At 44.9% G+C, this 14,729-nt stretch overlaps 5 protein-coding genes across 5 annotated transcripts, besides 10 other annotated features; 3 read left to right on the top strand and 2 right to left on the bottom strand.

Annotated features, from left to right (window-relative positions):
- Nucleotides 1–36: part of a mobile genetic element that runs on past the window's edge.
- A 188-nt stretch (nucleotides 37–224) lies between these two features.
- Nucleotides 225–304: a sequence feature (GA-rich).
- Nucleotides 305–1,358: 1,054 nt separating this feature from the next.
- Nucleotides 1,359–1,403: a sequence feature (A-rich).
- On the top strand, nucleotides 1,398–3,366 carry TSTA_002190 (uncharacterized protein). Its single transcript, XM_002487761.1, has 2 exons — nucleotides 1,398–2,954; nucleotides 3,025–3,366. Exons 1-2 carry the CDS (start codon nucleotides 1,570–1,572, stop codon nucleotides 3,107–3,109), a joined length of 1,470 nt encoding a protein of 489 aa, XP_002487806.1. The 5' UTR covers nucleotides 1,398–1,569; the 3' UTR covers nucleotides 3,110–3,366.
- Nucleotides 1,639–1,670: a microsatellite.
- Nucleotides 3,367–3,616: 250 nt separating the features above from the next.
- Nucleotides 3,617–3,686: a sequence feature (G-rich).
- A 686-nt stretch (nucleotides 3,687–4,372) lies between these two features.
- Nucleotides 4,373–6,638, top strand: TSTA_002180 (uncharacterized protein; the record flags this gene model as incomplete). The annotated part of the gene is made up of 3 exons (XM_002487760.1): nucleotides 4,373–4,453; nucleotides 5,623–6,190; nucleotides 6,286–6,638. 3 exons carry the CDS (start codon nucleotides 4,373–4,375, stop codon nucleotides 6,636–6,638), a joined length of 1,002 nt encoding a protein of 333 aa, XP_002487805.1.
- Nucleotides 4,933–6,009: a mobile genetic element.
- Nucleotides 6,072–6,410: a mobile genetic element.
- An 11-nt stretch (nucleotides 6,639–6,649) lies between the features above and the next one.
- Nucleotides 6,650–6,721: a sequence feature (A-rich).
- Nucleotides 6,722–7,231: 510 nt separating this feature from the next.
- TSTA_002170 (uncharacterized protein) lies at nucleotides 7,232–7,632 on the bottom strand (the record flags this gene model as incomplete). Its single annotated transcript, XM_002487759.1, has 2 exons — nucleotides 7,232–7,348; nucleotides 7,396–7,632. The coding sequence occupies 2 exons, from the start codon at nucleotides 7,630–7,632 to the stop codon at nucleotides 7,232–7,234; spliced, it is 354 nt and encodes a 117-aa protein (XP_002487804.1).
- A 1,657-nt stretch (nucleotides 7,633–9,289) lies between these two features.
- Nucleotides 9,290–9,311: a sequence feature (AT_rich).
- Nucleotides 9,312–10,068: 757 nt separating this feature from the next.
- Nucleotides 10,069–10,635: a mobile genetic element.
- On the bottom strand, nucleotides 10,360–11,636 carry TSTA_002160 (uncharacterized protein; the record flags this gene model as incomplete). The annotated part of the gene is made up of 4 exons (XM_002487758.1): nucleotides 10,360–10,554; nucleotides 10,617–11,093; nucleotides 11,290–11,375; nucleotides 11,403–11,636. 3 exons carry the CDS (start codon nucleotides 11,634–11,636, stop codon nucleotides 10,637–10,639), a joined length of 777 nt encoding a protein of 258 aa, XP_002487803.1. The 3' UTR covers nucleotides 10,360–10,554; nucleotides 10,617–10,636.
- Nucleotides 11,637–11,976: 340 nt separating this feature from the next.
- TSTA_002150 (uncharacterized protein) lies at nucleotides 11,977–13,054 on the top strand (the record flags this gene model as incomplete). The annotated part of the gene is made up of 3 exons (XM_002487757.1): nucleotides 11,977–12,235; nucleotides 12,270–12,542; nucleotides 12,647–13,054. The coding sequence occupies 3 exons, from the start codon at nucleotides 11,977–11,979 to the stop codon at nucleotides 12,913–12,915; spliced, it is 801 nt and encodes a 266-aa protein (XP_002487802.1). The 3' UTR covers nucleotides 12,916–13,054.
- Between the last annotated feature and the right edge of the window lie 1,675 nt (nucleotides 13,055–14,729).

Below are 14,729 nucleotides of genomic sequence, written 5' to 3'. Positions count from 1 at the left end.
GCACAAAAAGCACCTCTGCATTTCTTCTTCTGCCATGTAGCTAAGAGATGAGCCCCTCGACCCCCTGGACCCCCTTCTGAGGTCATCTTTCTCCTCTTGGGCACTGCGAAAGGAGCACAAAGGCTAGCCACATGGCTAGCAAAGACACGCTTCTATAAGGACATCTGCCCTCGCCAACCTCTCCTTAGTACCTAGCTAAGGCAGATACACTCTCCCTATATATCTTTCTTTTCTTTCCTCTATTCCTATATATTCCCCTCTCCTTCCTTTCTTCCTTAATCCTTTCTATTCCCTTTCTCTCTTTGCAAACCTACTGTTTTAACTTAGTGATGGTGAAAAATGGGTCATGGAGTGTAGGTGGACTATTACAGCTAGCAAATTCTAGATGTACACATGATGTATATATAATACTCCATATGCTCAATTATTACCCAGCGTCAAGATGATATACGGATTCATCCGGCTTTCCCCTTGTTGCTGGTTAAAACGAAATCGAAGAAGCAAAACCATTCTTGCTGGGTTTATTACACCACAGATCCTGTGTAATATCTTATGAGGAGACTAATGGTGCTCCTTGTTTCTTCGGTAAAATGGTCCCAAGGGGCAATCGGTGCTCTTGTACAATGCAAACACGCCAGTGACTTATTATGCAACCTTGGAACACTGCATTTCCCCAAGATAGCATAAACTCAAATCTATTATCTCAGCGATAAATCGCACCGAGACTCTGTCTGTTCGATGACTACATATCTAAAAACTCATAATTACCGGTTTTTGCGGCATGCCTGCATGAGCAACAGCCTCGTTCGATATACCTGCTCTTCTCGTTGGCTACGTCACGGCCAATGACTGAATTTATCAACCGCACCTCGACTCAACCTCCATGCTCTCTGTATCAGAGTCATCAAAAGCCACGAATCGTTTTGCTGTATAAGCGGCGGATGAAAGAGCCATTAATGCTGATAAGTCCTTAGAACTTTTGGCTGGAGGGTAGACATGTCGACGCATCTGTCCCAGAAGGGAAACAAAGAAACCATATCACCAGCTGATACCGTTGATATCCGCAGTTATGAGGTTTATGCCATATTAAGATGGCTTGGAGAAGTGTCATGATATACATACCCAATGGGGCTCTCGCGGCATTTTTGTCAACCGGGGGATGCGGCTCAAAATTCTTACGGAACTACAGGAATCGCCAGACCGTTAATGGGGCGTGGTATTCTGTATGATGGTCTATCTCCGGCTCTCAAAATTTTGTTCGTGTAGAAACTCGTTGAGAAACGTTGAAGAGAACGTGTTTGAATTCGGCTTGGGGGGATCTACCTGATGTAGCCTTGTCTTCCCTAAATTGCGGTCCATTTTTTTCCCTTTTTTTTTTTTTTTTTTCTTTCTTTTTTCCTTTTCTCCTCGCTTTTTACTCCTTTTGTCCACTTTGATACACAGTCAACCATAGGAAGGCGTGGGAAGCCTTCAGTCCCTTCTACGACCCCCGCATACTGTGACCTGCATATCCTCTCTATCTCGCTTCACCATTTGTATGAAGAAAGTAAAAGGGAGTCATTCAACACAATGAATCGTGGACAGCGAGGCCAGCGATCAACACAAAAATGTCGGGATGTCGGAGGCCACACAAGGCCGTCCTTCTCATCCTCGTCCTCCTCCTCCTCCTCGTCGTCTCCATCGCAATCATCGCAGTCGCTGGGATCTCGCACAACAAGAGCAAGTACACCCACTGAGCAGCTGGTAACCCCAACGCCAAAATCCCAACCTGAACAACACCCAAGCCATACTGCAGGGCATTTGATCGTTTATGCACGGAATGATAAAGAGACTGTACGAGTACTTGTAGAGACTTTGGACGGTCTGAAACTCGCAGAATATGTGGTGGACCCGTCAATACCAACATGTGTGACTATAACTTCGCAGGATGGATCATCGAAGGCCTCACAAGTCTCAGCAGAGACTCGGACAGATCAGCAACTCAATGTAGTCCAGCAGTCGAGCGAATCGGTGGTGAAAGGGAAGGAAAGCGGCAACGAATCACTTATCGAGAAAATGAATGCCCTCGAGAAAGAATTGGGTGACACGAAGAATACGCTGCAGCGTACGGAAAAAGAGTGCGCTGAAGTTTGCGACAAAAACAAGGATCTTCGAATAGGAATACAAAATCCTACTGTCACACTGGCAGATTTTTTGCGAGGACGCACCTTTCTAGAGGATGAACTTAAGAAATGGGAGGACAAGTACATGCCTGATGCCAACATTGAAATGGAAGGGGAACTTGTAGATGGTCTAGAAGCATTCTTCTCGATGATAAAAGCGGATTACTCAATCTACCAACAGCAAATCACGAGTCTCGAAAACGAAAACCGAACATTGACAGAACAGGCTCAAGAACAAGCTAGACTAAGGCAAGAGAACGACGACCTAAGAACGCAGCTACGAGACGAAGCCGCTGCAGCACGAGAACAGGCCCAAGGACTAGCTAGACTAAGGCAAGAGGTCGACCAAGAACAAGCTAGACTAAGGCAAGAGAACGACGACCTAAGAACGCAGCTACGAGACGAAGCCGCTGCTGCACGAGAACAGGCCCAAGGACTAGCTAGACTAAGGCAAGAGGTCGACCAAGAACAAGCTAGACTAAGGCAAGAGAACGACGACCTAAGAACGCAGCTACGAGACGAAGCCGCTGCTGCACGAGAACAGGCCCAAGGACTAGCTAGACTAAGGCAAGAGGTCGACCAAGAACAAGCTAGACTAAGGCAAGAGAACGACGACCTAAGAACGCAGCTACGAGACGAAACTGCTGCAGCACGAGAACAGGCCCAAGAACTAGCTAGACTAAGGCAAGAGAACGACGACCTAAGAACGCAGCTGCGAGGCGAAGCTGCTGCGCGAGAACAAGGTAATCACGCATTCAGATTAGAACGAAGAGGATGTCAGCGACACATAGAGTATGTGAAACTTTTCTCTAACTTGGATCAAGCATCGGAGAACGCAATCAACTAACCGTTCTTGGGTCAGGTCGAAAGCAACGGGTGGTCAGTGGCAGCAGATGGATAGTGAACAGATCGATGATCCTCTAGTCCGTTCATTCTTTTCGATATGATTATATGACTGGTGATTATCACGAGGCCTCCTACAGAATGTTACCATAGGCCATAAAAGTTACAATTTGATTCTTTGGATACATGACCTAATACTTGAAATATCTACAGAGTACGGAGAATACAGGGTTAGGGCTTGGGCTAATAATTCTGCCATTTTCTCGGCATCCAAAGTAGCCCCGAACCTTACACATGACCATCGTTGTTGTAGCTAGTTTAGATAGCCAATAACAACAACCAGCACAAGGCCTACATTTTCAATTGTCTATTACAAAGTTAGAGGCTTAATTTTCTCACCCTCCTCCACTTCCCAACTCTTAGCAGTGTGGCCCTTGACGCGTCTCGACGCGTCTGGCAACACCATGACGCGGAAAGGCTCTGGTCCAGATGGCCCTCTACAGACAGCCTTACTTCAATCTACATCTGCAGCCACTACTAAGCGACGACCTTGCCTCGGTAGCCTAACTTTACTTCAACGCCTACATTAGCGGCATCCCTCTGACCTTTATTTCCCCTGCCCTTTCCCTTCCCCTTCCCCTAATCATCTACCCCTTTCCCCCCTCCTTCTCGTCCCCCTTCAGGCCTTGATCGGTCATCTTATGCGACTGTCACCCAATCTGTCCCAGCCAAAGAAGCTCTCACAACTCGATCAATGACTCCCATGAAGAAGCCCATTCTTCCTGTAAAACAACCCCTTCCTGACAACCGGCTCTTTGTGCGCCTCCCAGCTGACCATGCAGCCAGAAAAATGGAGGCCTATGCCATTTACTCCAGCCTACCGGCATAACTGAATTCAAGCAGTACTGCGCTGAAAGAATTTCAAGCCACCAAGACTGGTTTTGCTCTCTGTCCTTCATCTCCAGAAGCCCTCCCGGCCCTAGAAGCTCAAAAAGATATTATCTCCGCCTTCTTTGTCAACTGTCAGATAGAACGCAGCTCCCGCTGGGTCTCATACCAAGTTACAAATGTACCAAGGAAAATTGGCCAAATTTTAGATGACCGATATTCTCTAATCCCTGTTAGTCCTACAATACTATCTTCAGAGATTAGCGAAATCACGGGTCTCAAGCCTATCTCTATCAGCGAGACTACTGCGAGTGCTACCAATCCTAACACTATTTCTTCTAGCTGATTGATCAAATTCTCAGAAGGCACAAAACCAACACTCTCTACCCAGCTTCGCTTCTTTAGCACCATCACCAACGCTCGTTTTCTCTCAAAGAAAATAATAGTCGTCCAGTGTACACGCTGCTGGAAATAGCATAATGCACGTTCCTGTGCTCGCCCATCTCGTTGCCGGCTCTGCAGCTCCTCAGAGCACACTGAAGAAGGCCACTCCAATCGCTGTGCAGCCTTGAGCCCTCACCAATGCCCTCCCAGATATATACACTATCGTAGCTCACACCCAGCGGATGACCCAGAATGCCTTCTTCGCCCTAAAGGCAACACTAAACACACCAAAACTCGACGAGCAGAGATCCGCAAAACCTGTGCCATGATTCTAGCAAAAGCCCGTATTGAAAGGGGATGCAGCTCCCAGCTCTCCACAGGAACACAAGAACCGCCTATGGTCTTAGACGAGATGCCACCTCAGCCTCAAACTCATAATATCATCCTCCTTTCCGTCCAACAACCCCTCCACCACGCGCTCCTACTAAAGATCCTCCAGTCGCAGCTCGCACAGTCCGCTTCACAACCCCTCAGCCACAAAATCGGTTCACTTCTCTTCTCGAACAGCAGATATGGTCTATCACTACCCGATTCAAATAGCGCCTCTAAAGGTCCTACAGATAAATGTAGGTCGCGCGCCAGCCGCACATAAAATAGCTCTGAAAGCATTACATTCGCGCCAGATAAATATGAGCTTCTTCATTTTTCCCGGCATAGAGCAGACCAGGATCCGAACTGCACTCCTTCAGTGACAGCCGGAGCTGTTACAATCTCAGAAAATACGGAACGCCCGTATCTATGTTAGCTAGGAATTCTTTTCGATAAAAAATTGACCTTTAAGTGGCATGTCGGTGAAACGGCGTCCAAAGCCCTCACTGTGGCTAATGCTCTTCGTTCCCTAGGAAACACTGTTCGAGGAGTCAAACCAAACCTACTATGGTAGTCCATCACAGCCTGCGTCCTTCATAAAGCGTACTACGGTGCTAGAACCTGGTGGCCAGGCCGTATTCGCCCCGGGCCTCCCCAGATCTCAAATCGGGTTAAGGGACATTTTAGAAAACTAACCACAGTAGTACTAGCAGGCGCAAGAGCGGTCCTCCCAGCTTTTCATACAACCCCAGTGTCTGTCCTACACCAAGAGTCTAGACTCGTTCCTCCAGAAACCAAACTAGAACAGATAGCTCTTCTAGTAGCCGTCCGCCTTCGGCACCTTGATCCATATCATCCGCTCCGAGGACGGGCAGAGCAGGTTGCCAGAAACGGTTGTCCAACCAGTTGACTTGCTCGCCGTGTGCTGGCCTTCCCCAACTCTGAGCAGATAGACCCTCTCCAATATGCCCCCTAGTACCCTCACGAGTCGCGAGAGGACGCCCAAGCTCGAATAGGGGCTCCTATGGGACGCACTAAGGAACAGGCGGCGGCCGATTTCTTGGATTTCCAACACACCATTCCTGGCTCCGATATCATAGTCTTTTCAGATGGATCTAGGCTCGAGAACGGACATGCTGGTGGTGGCTATGTCGGATTTCAAGCACATCACCAGTTCCTCCGGTCCTCTCTCTCTTTCGGACCTGGGAAAGAAGTCTTTGATGGGGAAGCAGAAGCTGCTCTAGCTGGTGCTCAGGCAGCTGTAGCACTCTCAACAGCTCGATTTGCCACTAATCTATGGATTTGCCTTGACAACCTGGAAGTTGCCACGCGACCCCTATCTCCCTCTACAGGATCTTCTCAAGGAGTCCTGACTCCTTCTGCACGCTTTCAGCTGCGTGGCCACTCCGCAAAAGGCGTCCTCATACCAAAAGCGGCTCTATCCGAGTTTGATGGGTCGCTGGACACGCGAAAATCTCTGAAAATGAGGCGGCTGACCTCGCTGCCAAAGAGGGCGCTTCCTCTACCTGTCCTTCTCCACACAGGTCCACATATGCCTCGCTAAAGAGATATGCCAAGGCTCGAGCCCTTTCTGCTGCTCAAACACTATGGCAGAGCGTGGCACCACAGACATACTAAGACCTAGGAATCACTACATCTCCTAAGCGCCCACTTGAGCTCCAACTCACTCGACTTGACCTCGGCCATATGATCGCGGCCCGTACTGGACATGGAGACTTCGCGGACTACCATGAACGATTCAATCATGATGATGCTCATCTTCTCTGCCGGTGTGGAGCACGGAAAGCACCTCTGCACTTCTTCTTCTGTCATATAGCTAAGAGACGAGCCCCTCGGCCTCCCGGGCCTCCTTCCGAGGTCATCCCTTTTCTTTTAGGCACTACGAAAGCGGCGCAGAAGCTAGCCATATGGCTAGCAGAGACCCTCTTCTTTGAGGACATCTGCCCTCGCCGATCTCTCCTTAGCACCTAGCTAAGACAGCCCTCTACTTTTCCTTTATATTGCTGCTTTCTTTCTTCTATTCTATTCTTTTCTTTCTTTTTCCTTTTCTCTCTGTAAAACTTACTGTTCAATTACTGCGGTGGTGGAATAACGGGTCATGGAGTGTAGGTGGACCATTGCAGCTGGCAAATGCCTAAAGCCCACTTAGAAGTGGACCTCCTGTAAGACCACGGCAGCTATGGAAATGCGCCAAAGAGTCTCTTCTGTATATAAATCTGATATAGATCTTGAAGCCTGAGGTTCACCCGTCGGCGGTTTTTGTCCCAATAGGGAATTGTGGGAAACGTGCGAGTCACGAACCACGGCCGTTAAATAGAGACACACACACACGGTATAGTAGACAAACCCCGACCGAAGATGGAATGTGTACGGAGTAAGTTTGTACTCAGCAGGTAGACTTTAGGGATCAACTAGAACTTGGTGTCAGGAGCCAGGTACAAGCGTTTAGTACTAAAATTGGAAGTACTGATCTTGATTATGAAGACCATATGAACATTAGGTACTGTAAAAACTGATGAATCTAAATTCGTAAATAATGACTGCCCAATCTAGGATCACGTGAATTAATTAAAACATCCATCAAAGCCGAGACAACCAGCATGGAATCCATCAACAGTCCCTATTGACGGTTGAAGCCTGTGACCGAACCTTGAGACCTCTTCTTCAAGGGAATCGAAGATCTGGACTTTAGTGAAAGTGAAGACTTCTCATCTTTGAGAAAATGTACCTTTTTTGGAGCGGGATGTCGAGCCTTCTGCGCTGGGGTTGGCGAGATGACCTCAGCATGTCCCACTACAGCTCCGTCTATGTCTAATATCTTGTTGTACTCGTTGATAACACAGCCAGCTACATATTCGAGATCCCCTTCAACAACTTCACCAGCTAATTCATTGAACTTATCAAATATCAATCCATCTGTGCCCATTTCCAGACCATGAAGCAAAGAATAAGAGCCACCCTCCATTTCTGACTTCTGGAATTCTCCTTCCTTTATTGCATTTTCTCCATCATTCTGGGCGGGCGAAGTTGCGATATTCCTCCAGTATGTATTAACATGGGTAACTTCATTGGATACTCTGGAAGATTGCCTGTCATTTTCTGTTAGTAATGTGATTCAAAAGTTGTAGCTATCTTATAGAGAATAATATCGGCTTTCATGTTTCTCTCCATAAGGAATCTTAATCTGTCCCGACTTTCCCATGTCCAGTGGTCATCATCCCAAAGAACTGCAATATATGTCTCTGGGTAATATGTACCGTCAACAGGCTAAATAATTGCAGTTAGATCGTCCTAATATTTGTCCTCCACTCTCCAGGCAACCAAGCCGTAACCCTGAATCTATGTCCTAGTCCATCCGCTCTCCCCATGAGCCCATGAGAGATCCTGAATGCATGGCACATCCTCATTAAATTCAGCTTTCTGCAGATTTTCAAACCAGGCAATACAACAACCCGCATGTTCATACACAACGATGATGGAACATGCATCGTCAGCGTCATAACACCACGCTTCAACAACTTCTTGCTGTATAGGTACGTCAAATTCCCTTTCAATCTCTTCTTCAACTTGTAACACAGGAATTAGGTGTTTTGATGCCTTAGGTCCTTGTGTAGCTTGTTCTTCACTTTTCTCTTTTGCTCGGGTAGGACTTTCATTGCTATGGTGCGGGTCTTCTTTTATTTCCAGAGTTATTTTCCCACTGCCAACTGCACTTGCAAATTCCAAGAAGTTGTCCTCACGGAGATTCTATTCTTCTGGATAGTGACGTCAGCGAATATCTTGTTTCATAGCTTCTTGATGGCTGCGGAATAGCATTGTATTTCCATTCAACTTGTTTGTGACGGCATAACACAACTCTAATTGTGTGGCAGCTGTGCGGAAGTAATTGATATTAATCTTCCCCTTCTCTTCAGGGACCCCTTTCCGCTTATTTTTCCTTCCAATTGATATATTTAGCTCCTCAAGTTTGTCTTCAATTAACGGTCGATTATCGCCTGGACCCCAAAACAAGTCGGCCAAGAGAGAGGTTGCAATCTTATATTCTTTAGTATATTAGGGTTAGGGTTAACACGCACTGATACTCTTCAATCTCAAATTTTGATATACACATAAACATCATAATATCTTGAATGGTTTCAGGCTTAAGAGAGCCTCAACGGTAGTGACAGACATCTCGAGTGGAGTTAAATACCGCTCTACACCTGCTCTAGTTGCAGGTATTGAGAGCACATCCTATGCAAGACTTGCAAGTACTGGAAATTCATATTGATGGTCTCTCCAGAATACACAAGGGGGGGATCAAATAGTGCCTATAATTAAGATTAACCTACATTACTTAAAAGGGGTATTGCACTCACTACTTTCAAGATATTGTGTGAACTCATCACAATGACTAGAAGATGAGTGGTGAGGTTCAGATGGCTCTTCTGGCTCGCAAAAAACCTCAAGTTCTGATATTGTGGTTGTAGATGATTAAAGTTTAGATATTGACTATGTATCTGAAAGACGTCGTTTGTAAACCTCAAGGTAATATTCAAGACTCTTGCGATATTGTCCACGCCAATCCGTTTCTAGATTATGCCACTCTTTACTACAGAAGAACTGAAGCTTCTGCAGTGAAGAAATAATTATATTAATTATATAGAGATCACTATCAATCTTATCTGTCATAGTATAGTATTGTGAAAGCTTCTTCTTTGCTATATGAAGAGCAGTCAGCATAACCTGCTTCCAAGGGACCTTCTTTCGTTTAAGCTGACTAATTGACTTTTCGAGATGACCAAAGAGCTTATTGTAGATGCTAAAAACTAGATGAATAGTAGCATCTTTAGTCTTTGAAAGAAAGGTTGTGAATTTGAAGAAGGGCTGAGTGATCCAAAGAAAATATTCAATCTGACGCCACTCTTCTTGATTCAATGTAAAATAAGCTTGGTTACACTGTGAATAGAACTCATCGAATACTGATTTGAGTTTTTTTAGCATGGTGGAGCATCAAAAAGGTTGAGTTCCAGCAAGTTCTGACATCCTATATAGGTACAAGCTTTAGCCCTTCAGCCTATAGATTATAGAATGCTTCCCAGCGTTAAGGGCTAGCATTGATGTAGACAGCAAGGTTCCAAACCTAGTAACTATATTAGTAAAGTAAAGATAACACAATGAATAATAATATACCTTATTAAGTGTATTAACAATCATCCTTCGCTAATCTATAACATAAATAGGTTGTATACGATCTTCTGACCATTGCATCTCCGCCATTTCATTCTTTGGGTTTGATTCCATTTGACCAAGGAGATCTTTGAGACTTAGCTGAATAACATGGGCAATACATGGAACTTGAATGATGTTCGAGTTATTATTGAGCTCAAGAGATTGGATTGATTCTTGAATGCTCAAGTTTGTTATTTAATGCATTATTGGTGGTGACAGTAAGCACTTGATTTGTGATTTAATTCTGGTGAAGAATTTTAAGAACCACGTCACCAACATTAACACCAGAGTGTGTCCCAGAAAGTGGTTTAAAGCCAAGAAGGATCTCTTGATCCTCCCACTCCCAATTAAGAAAGTAGCCTATCACAGCCATAAAGACCTGTCAAAATGGAGACATCTAACAATCTATTGCAAGAGAAAGCTTTGCATCTTGGGGGAGCTTCTAAAGAAGGCCTTGTCGCTACTCTTTAACAAAATCCCATAACTGAGATCAGATTGTCTTTGCAGAAGGGATTACTAGTTGTATTAGCGCAAGTCGTGCAAGGGAAATGACCTCATGAAACTTGGGGTGCTTGATAAACTGAAAGGGGAGACATAATATAGCAAGAAGTCGAAGAAGCTTCTGCTCCCATACTCCCTATATAAAGACTTTAGGTTCGGAAGGTACATTATGCGCCTAATAATATCCACTAATGTCAGCATATTTATCGGTATAGATCACAGTCAGACAGGACATACCGCCTTTGCTAGGAGCTGCTTTATATTTGACTTTTTCGAAGAAGACTTCCGACAAGTTGGCCCAGCCATATGCTTGTTAAGGGATGATGTTCCAGAGCGGCAATTAGCTGGATGCTTAAGAACCTTATGGCATTCAGCCACTTGATCGAATTGGCTCCAGCAACTGGCTGTGTGTTGGTAACTCCAATTAATCTTTTCCTTCTTCCCGTCAACCACCAGGCGACAAACTCATCCTTTGACATATCGGTGTCTAGAACGAATGTTTTTGCCCGCCCAGGACCGACACGCGTAAGTGTATTGGGAATAGAGAGTATAGGTAATGGAGTAAGAAAGCTAGAATCAGACCCCGAGTCGAGGATTCGTTGACTTCCTGAAGGGTCAGGAGTACGCGATTGTGTCTCGTTGGGAAAGGAGAAGGGAAGGGTATCAAGAGGACCCCTCCCCTTCATAAGCTGAAGAGGAATGAATATCAGAGAACTGGGCCATTTCAGATGTTATTAGAAAAAGGCTGCCAGAGTAGAAATGAAGAAAGTCTCACAGAAAATTTTGTAACTCTTAGCAAGCTGAATTGGTGATTAACCTAAGGATTTAGATCTACCACGTCGCGGTCACAAAGGTAACAAAATATGTAGATACGTCACATTATAGCCCACATACTCTCTCATATTCCTACTATAATTGGTTGAATATCGAGGTTCGTTGAGGGTCACCCGTGAATAGACAGACGCCAGATTCCGGAACAGAATTCATGGCACGTGACTGAGTTTTTCCGGGGGATTAAGGGACGTTATCGGCGGCGGAAGCACGTGACCCAGCGCTGGGAGGTCGCGGACGCGCCTGGCAGAGATTTTTACCCTTCATTTCATTCAGGCATTCAGGCACTGAGATAATTGTAACTATTTCTTTATATAAAGGGGGGAGCTTGGAGCAATTTTCGGGAGGGACGCTAGTGGGGCGGGGACGAACCTGGCGCCCTTTACCGCCTGCCCTCCTAACAAATCCTAGTAGGTAGGCTACCATCGTCAGTGGTCACTCGTCTCTCCGCCACCTTTTTTATCGCGAAATCTTCTACTAATCAATCATCCAATGAGCTGTTCGATCTGCCTTGTTTGACTATAGGGGCCTCAATTTTGACCATCAATCCTGCTGTGTTCCCCACTAGTCAACTTACCTAGTAATAGTAAGGAATCAGCGACCTTTCATCATTTGAGTCTCTTTGCTAAACCAAGACAGATAGGCACCAATGCTATCATTGGCTCAATTCAATGTAGTCACTTCGATAGCTTTCATTCTCCTCTTCTTCCCGTGATCCTATTTACAAGGCTGAAAGCTGTTCTGAAAAGTCCTGTTTTCCTTCATAATGCCCATCGATCGCTCCAGGGTTCGAAATGTTTTCATCTACGATGGTGCTACACGAGACTGTTTTGGTGGAATGCGACAGAATGGATCGATAACAGAAGCTGTGTTTCTTTGGATCCTGAACTATATCCTGATCCTTACAGACGATGAATGTCAAGTCAAAGCACGAGCTTCTCAACAGATTATCTTACCGACAAGCAACCCTCTTGAACCTGGTGATTATGATGTCTATTGTAATGGCAGGTGGTATGATCTTAAAAGTACTTCTATGGCTTGCTTTACTAACTGAAAAAGGCACCATCGAGCTCACTAATGAACCCTGGGTGCAACGAATTCTATCACATAGTGTCAGCGGACGAGAAGACAGCTTCCGTGACGGATTACGTACACGAGATGGAAGGTGTGTCCTGTCGGGTTTCCCAAACCTAAACGCGGATATTGGTGACTGGAGCCCCTTTGAGGGTGCCCACATTTTCCCGCTCGAGAAGGAAGCCATATGGATTACATATAATTTCGGAAGATGGATCACCGATATGGACTATACGAACGGCGTGATCTTCATACGATGTTCGACAACTACCTTATCTCAGTAAACCCAGACGTGAGTGACTGCAGAAGATATTATTATTCTCCACTAATCTTTTATTTAAAGGACGATTATAAGATTATAGTATTTAATCGTGATATCTTCGGTCTTGATGGGAGAGTCCTGGATCCTGTATGTCGTATCCCGGCGGACCCGCACCGCGTATCAGATGAGTTACTTAGGTGGCATTTCCGGCAATCAGTGCTTGCGAATATGAGAGGAGCTGGTGAGCCTATTTTTGAACATGATTTTCCACCAGGAACAGATATGATAAAGGAGATTCGTGAAGGCCCCAGTGCGCAGGAAAGGTTTGAAATGGAAATTGCTTCGAGGTTACGCGCATTCGAGGTTTAGAAGATGAGTGAGAGAAAGGCATTGCCAGATTGAAAAGTACTTTTGTACCACCTACTGGTCTGTATTTTTATTAGCATGGAGTGGACCGTTATCTAACGACCTTTATTCAGAGATAGAGTTAGGTTATCACAGCGTCTTTCATTTCTATGTAGGTCGTTGATTGTTGCTATTTAGGGTTAGGGTAAATACCCATTAACCCTTTTCAGGCGTGAAACCTTTTCATAGCTTCTAACTGGCTTGCTGACCGCAACATCACCCTTTTCTCTAATATTATTGGTTTGGGAAATGGATCATCCACGAAGTCCATGGGCAGCCCATTTGTTTTGGATAATGCTCCAGCAAATCATCCTGTGCTTTTATGAAAGCCAGAACGTGATTCAGGTTACAAGACAATGGACTCATTGAAGAGAAGAGAACACAGATTGTCGACGCACGAAAAGGCGGACATGATGCCTTAGATTAGCTCACAAAAATATGAAAATCTCATGGTTTCTTTGGTGAAGATGAAGTAGTATGAATACATATACACCTTTAAATCAAAATATATTTCCAGCACCATCTTCGTAGTAACACCACGATTGTCAAAAACTATATTAGAGCTGTATATTTTTGACTATGTATACACTTCCTTAAGTAGCTACACTTGAGATACAATGGCATTTCTGTGAATTTCAATAGGAGGAATGTGATGGTGCTCAGGCTAGATACATGGATCCGACGTGTACAGCTCCGAGACTATTGATATTGTAAGGAGCTGACAACGAGAAGAAATCTGATTCCGATAACTAACTGAGAAACTCGAAGCAAGGATAGAAAACAATAGAACTGCTGATTTCCAGGATAAATCGATGTGCAGGATGAACTCCTTATAAGCTTCATCCTGCCAGCATTGGTCTTCCTAATCAGTACAACAGTGACATCTAAACATAGCAAACAAAACAGCTTTGAATGTACAAAGATGTGCAAAGGAAACAATGAGATGCGTAAGGGAAATGAGTGCCAAAGAGTGCTAATCATAGAAACATGATATTCCCCAGAGAACTAAGAAAAGAACAGTGTGCTTAATCGGCCAGGATTTCACCAACTATAGGAGGTTGAATCTGCTGATCAATGAGAAGAAAGAGAATCTAACGTCAGGGTCAGAGCGAGAGCAAACACTGACAGATATGATACATCACAAAGGCAGATCACAAGGCCAGTGATAGCTCACAAAGCCGTCACAGGAATATGAAATGGCTTCATGTTTCAGTATTACAGCCGAATACCATATCAGCAATTCCAGGCTGGCGAGCAGTTCCTGGAAAGGCTGGAATGGATAGAAAGATAAAAAAAATAAAAAGACAAAAAACATACAACAGCTGGGATTCGCTGGTGGTCACCCACCCAACTACTAACCAGCCGGCGTGTGGCTTAAGTACGGCTGAGCGGACGGGAAGCCCTGTTTTCCACACCCTATGGTCGTATGTACTGGAGAAGGAGAAATTAGGGCTTATATAGTCTCTAATTATCTAGTGGACTGCAAGGTCCTTATTCTTGAAGTGTTTTGTGTACCAACCTGTCCATGATGGGTTGGACGCAGTGCTGTATATGTGTAAAGAATATGATCATAAGGTCACGTGATGACTAGTGATTCCGAGGCTAATTATAGTCTCAACCCCTGAGTTGTATGTAACAAGAGAGAGAAGAAGATAGGCAACAAACAGAGATTCAACGCATCGAATCATCTCCTTATCAATACTTACAAGCAACTGATTATTGATCACTATTACCGGACGATATCAATCCTCTGAGTCTATACGATCCATTCACCGAAC

This window comes from Talaromyces stipitatus, genomic scaffold (assembly GCF_000003125.1).
Source record: "Talaromyces stipitatus ATCC 10500 scf_1105507295517 genomic scaffold, whole genome shotgun sequence".
Taxonomy (NCBI): domain Eukaryota; kingdom Fungi; phylum Ascomycota; class Eurotiomycetes; order Eurotiales; family Trichocomaceae; genus Talaromyces; species Talaromyces stipitatus.
This window is presented reverse-complemented; position numbering and strand designations above follow the sequence as displayed.

Excerpts from the sequence above, each read along its gene's own strand:
- TSTA_002190 (XM_002487761.1), top strand. The coding sequence starts at position 1,570 with ATGAATCGTGGACAGCGAGGCCAGCGATCAACACAAAAATGTCGGGAT. Across the intron at positions 2,955-3,024 it reads GGATGTCAGCGACACATAGA|GTCGAAAGCAACGGGTGGTC; the intron begins GTATGTGAAACT and ends TTCTTGGGTCAG.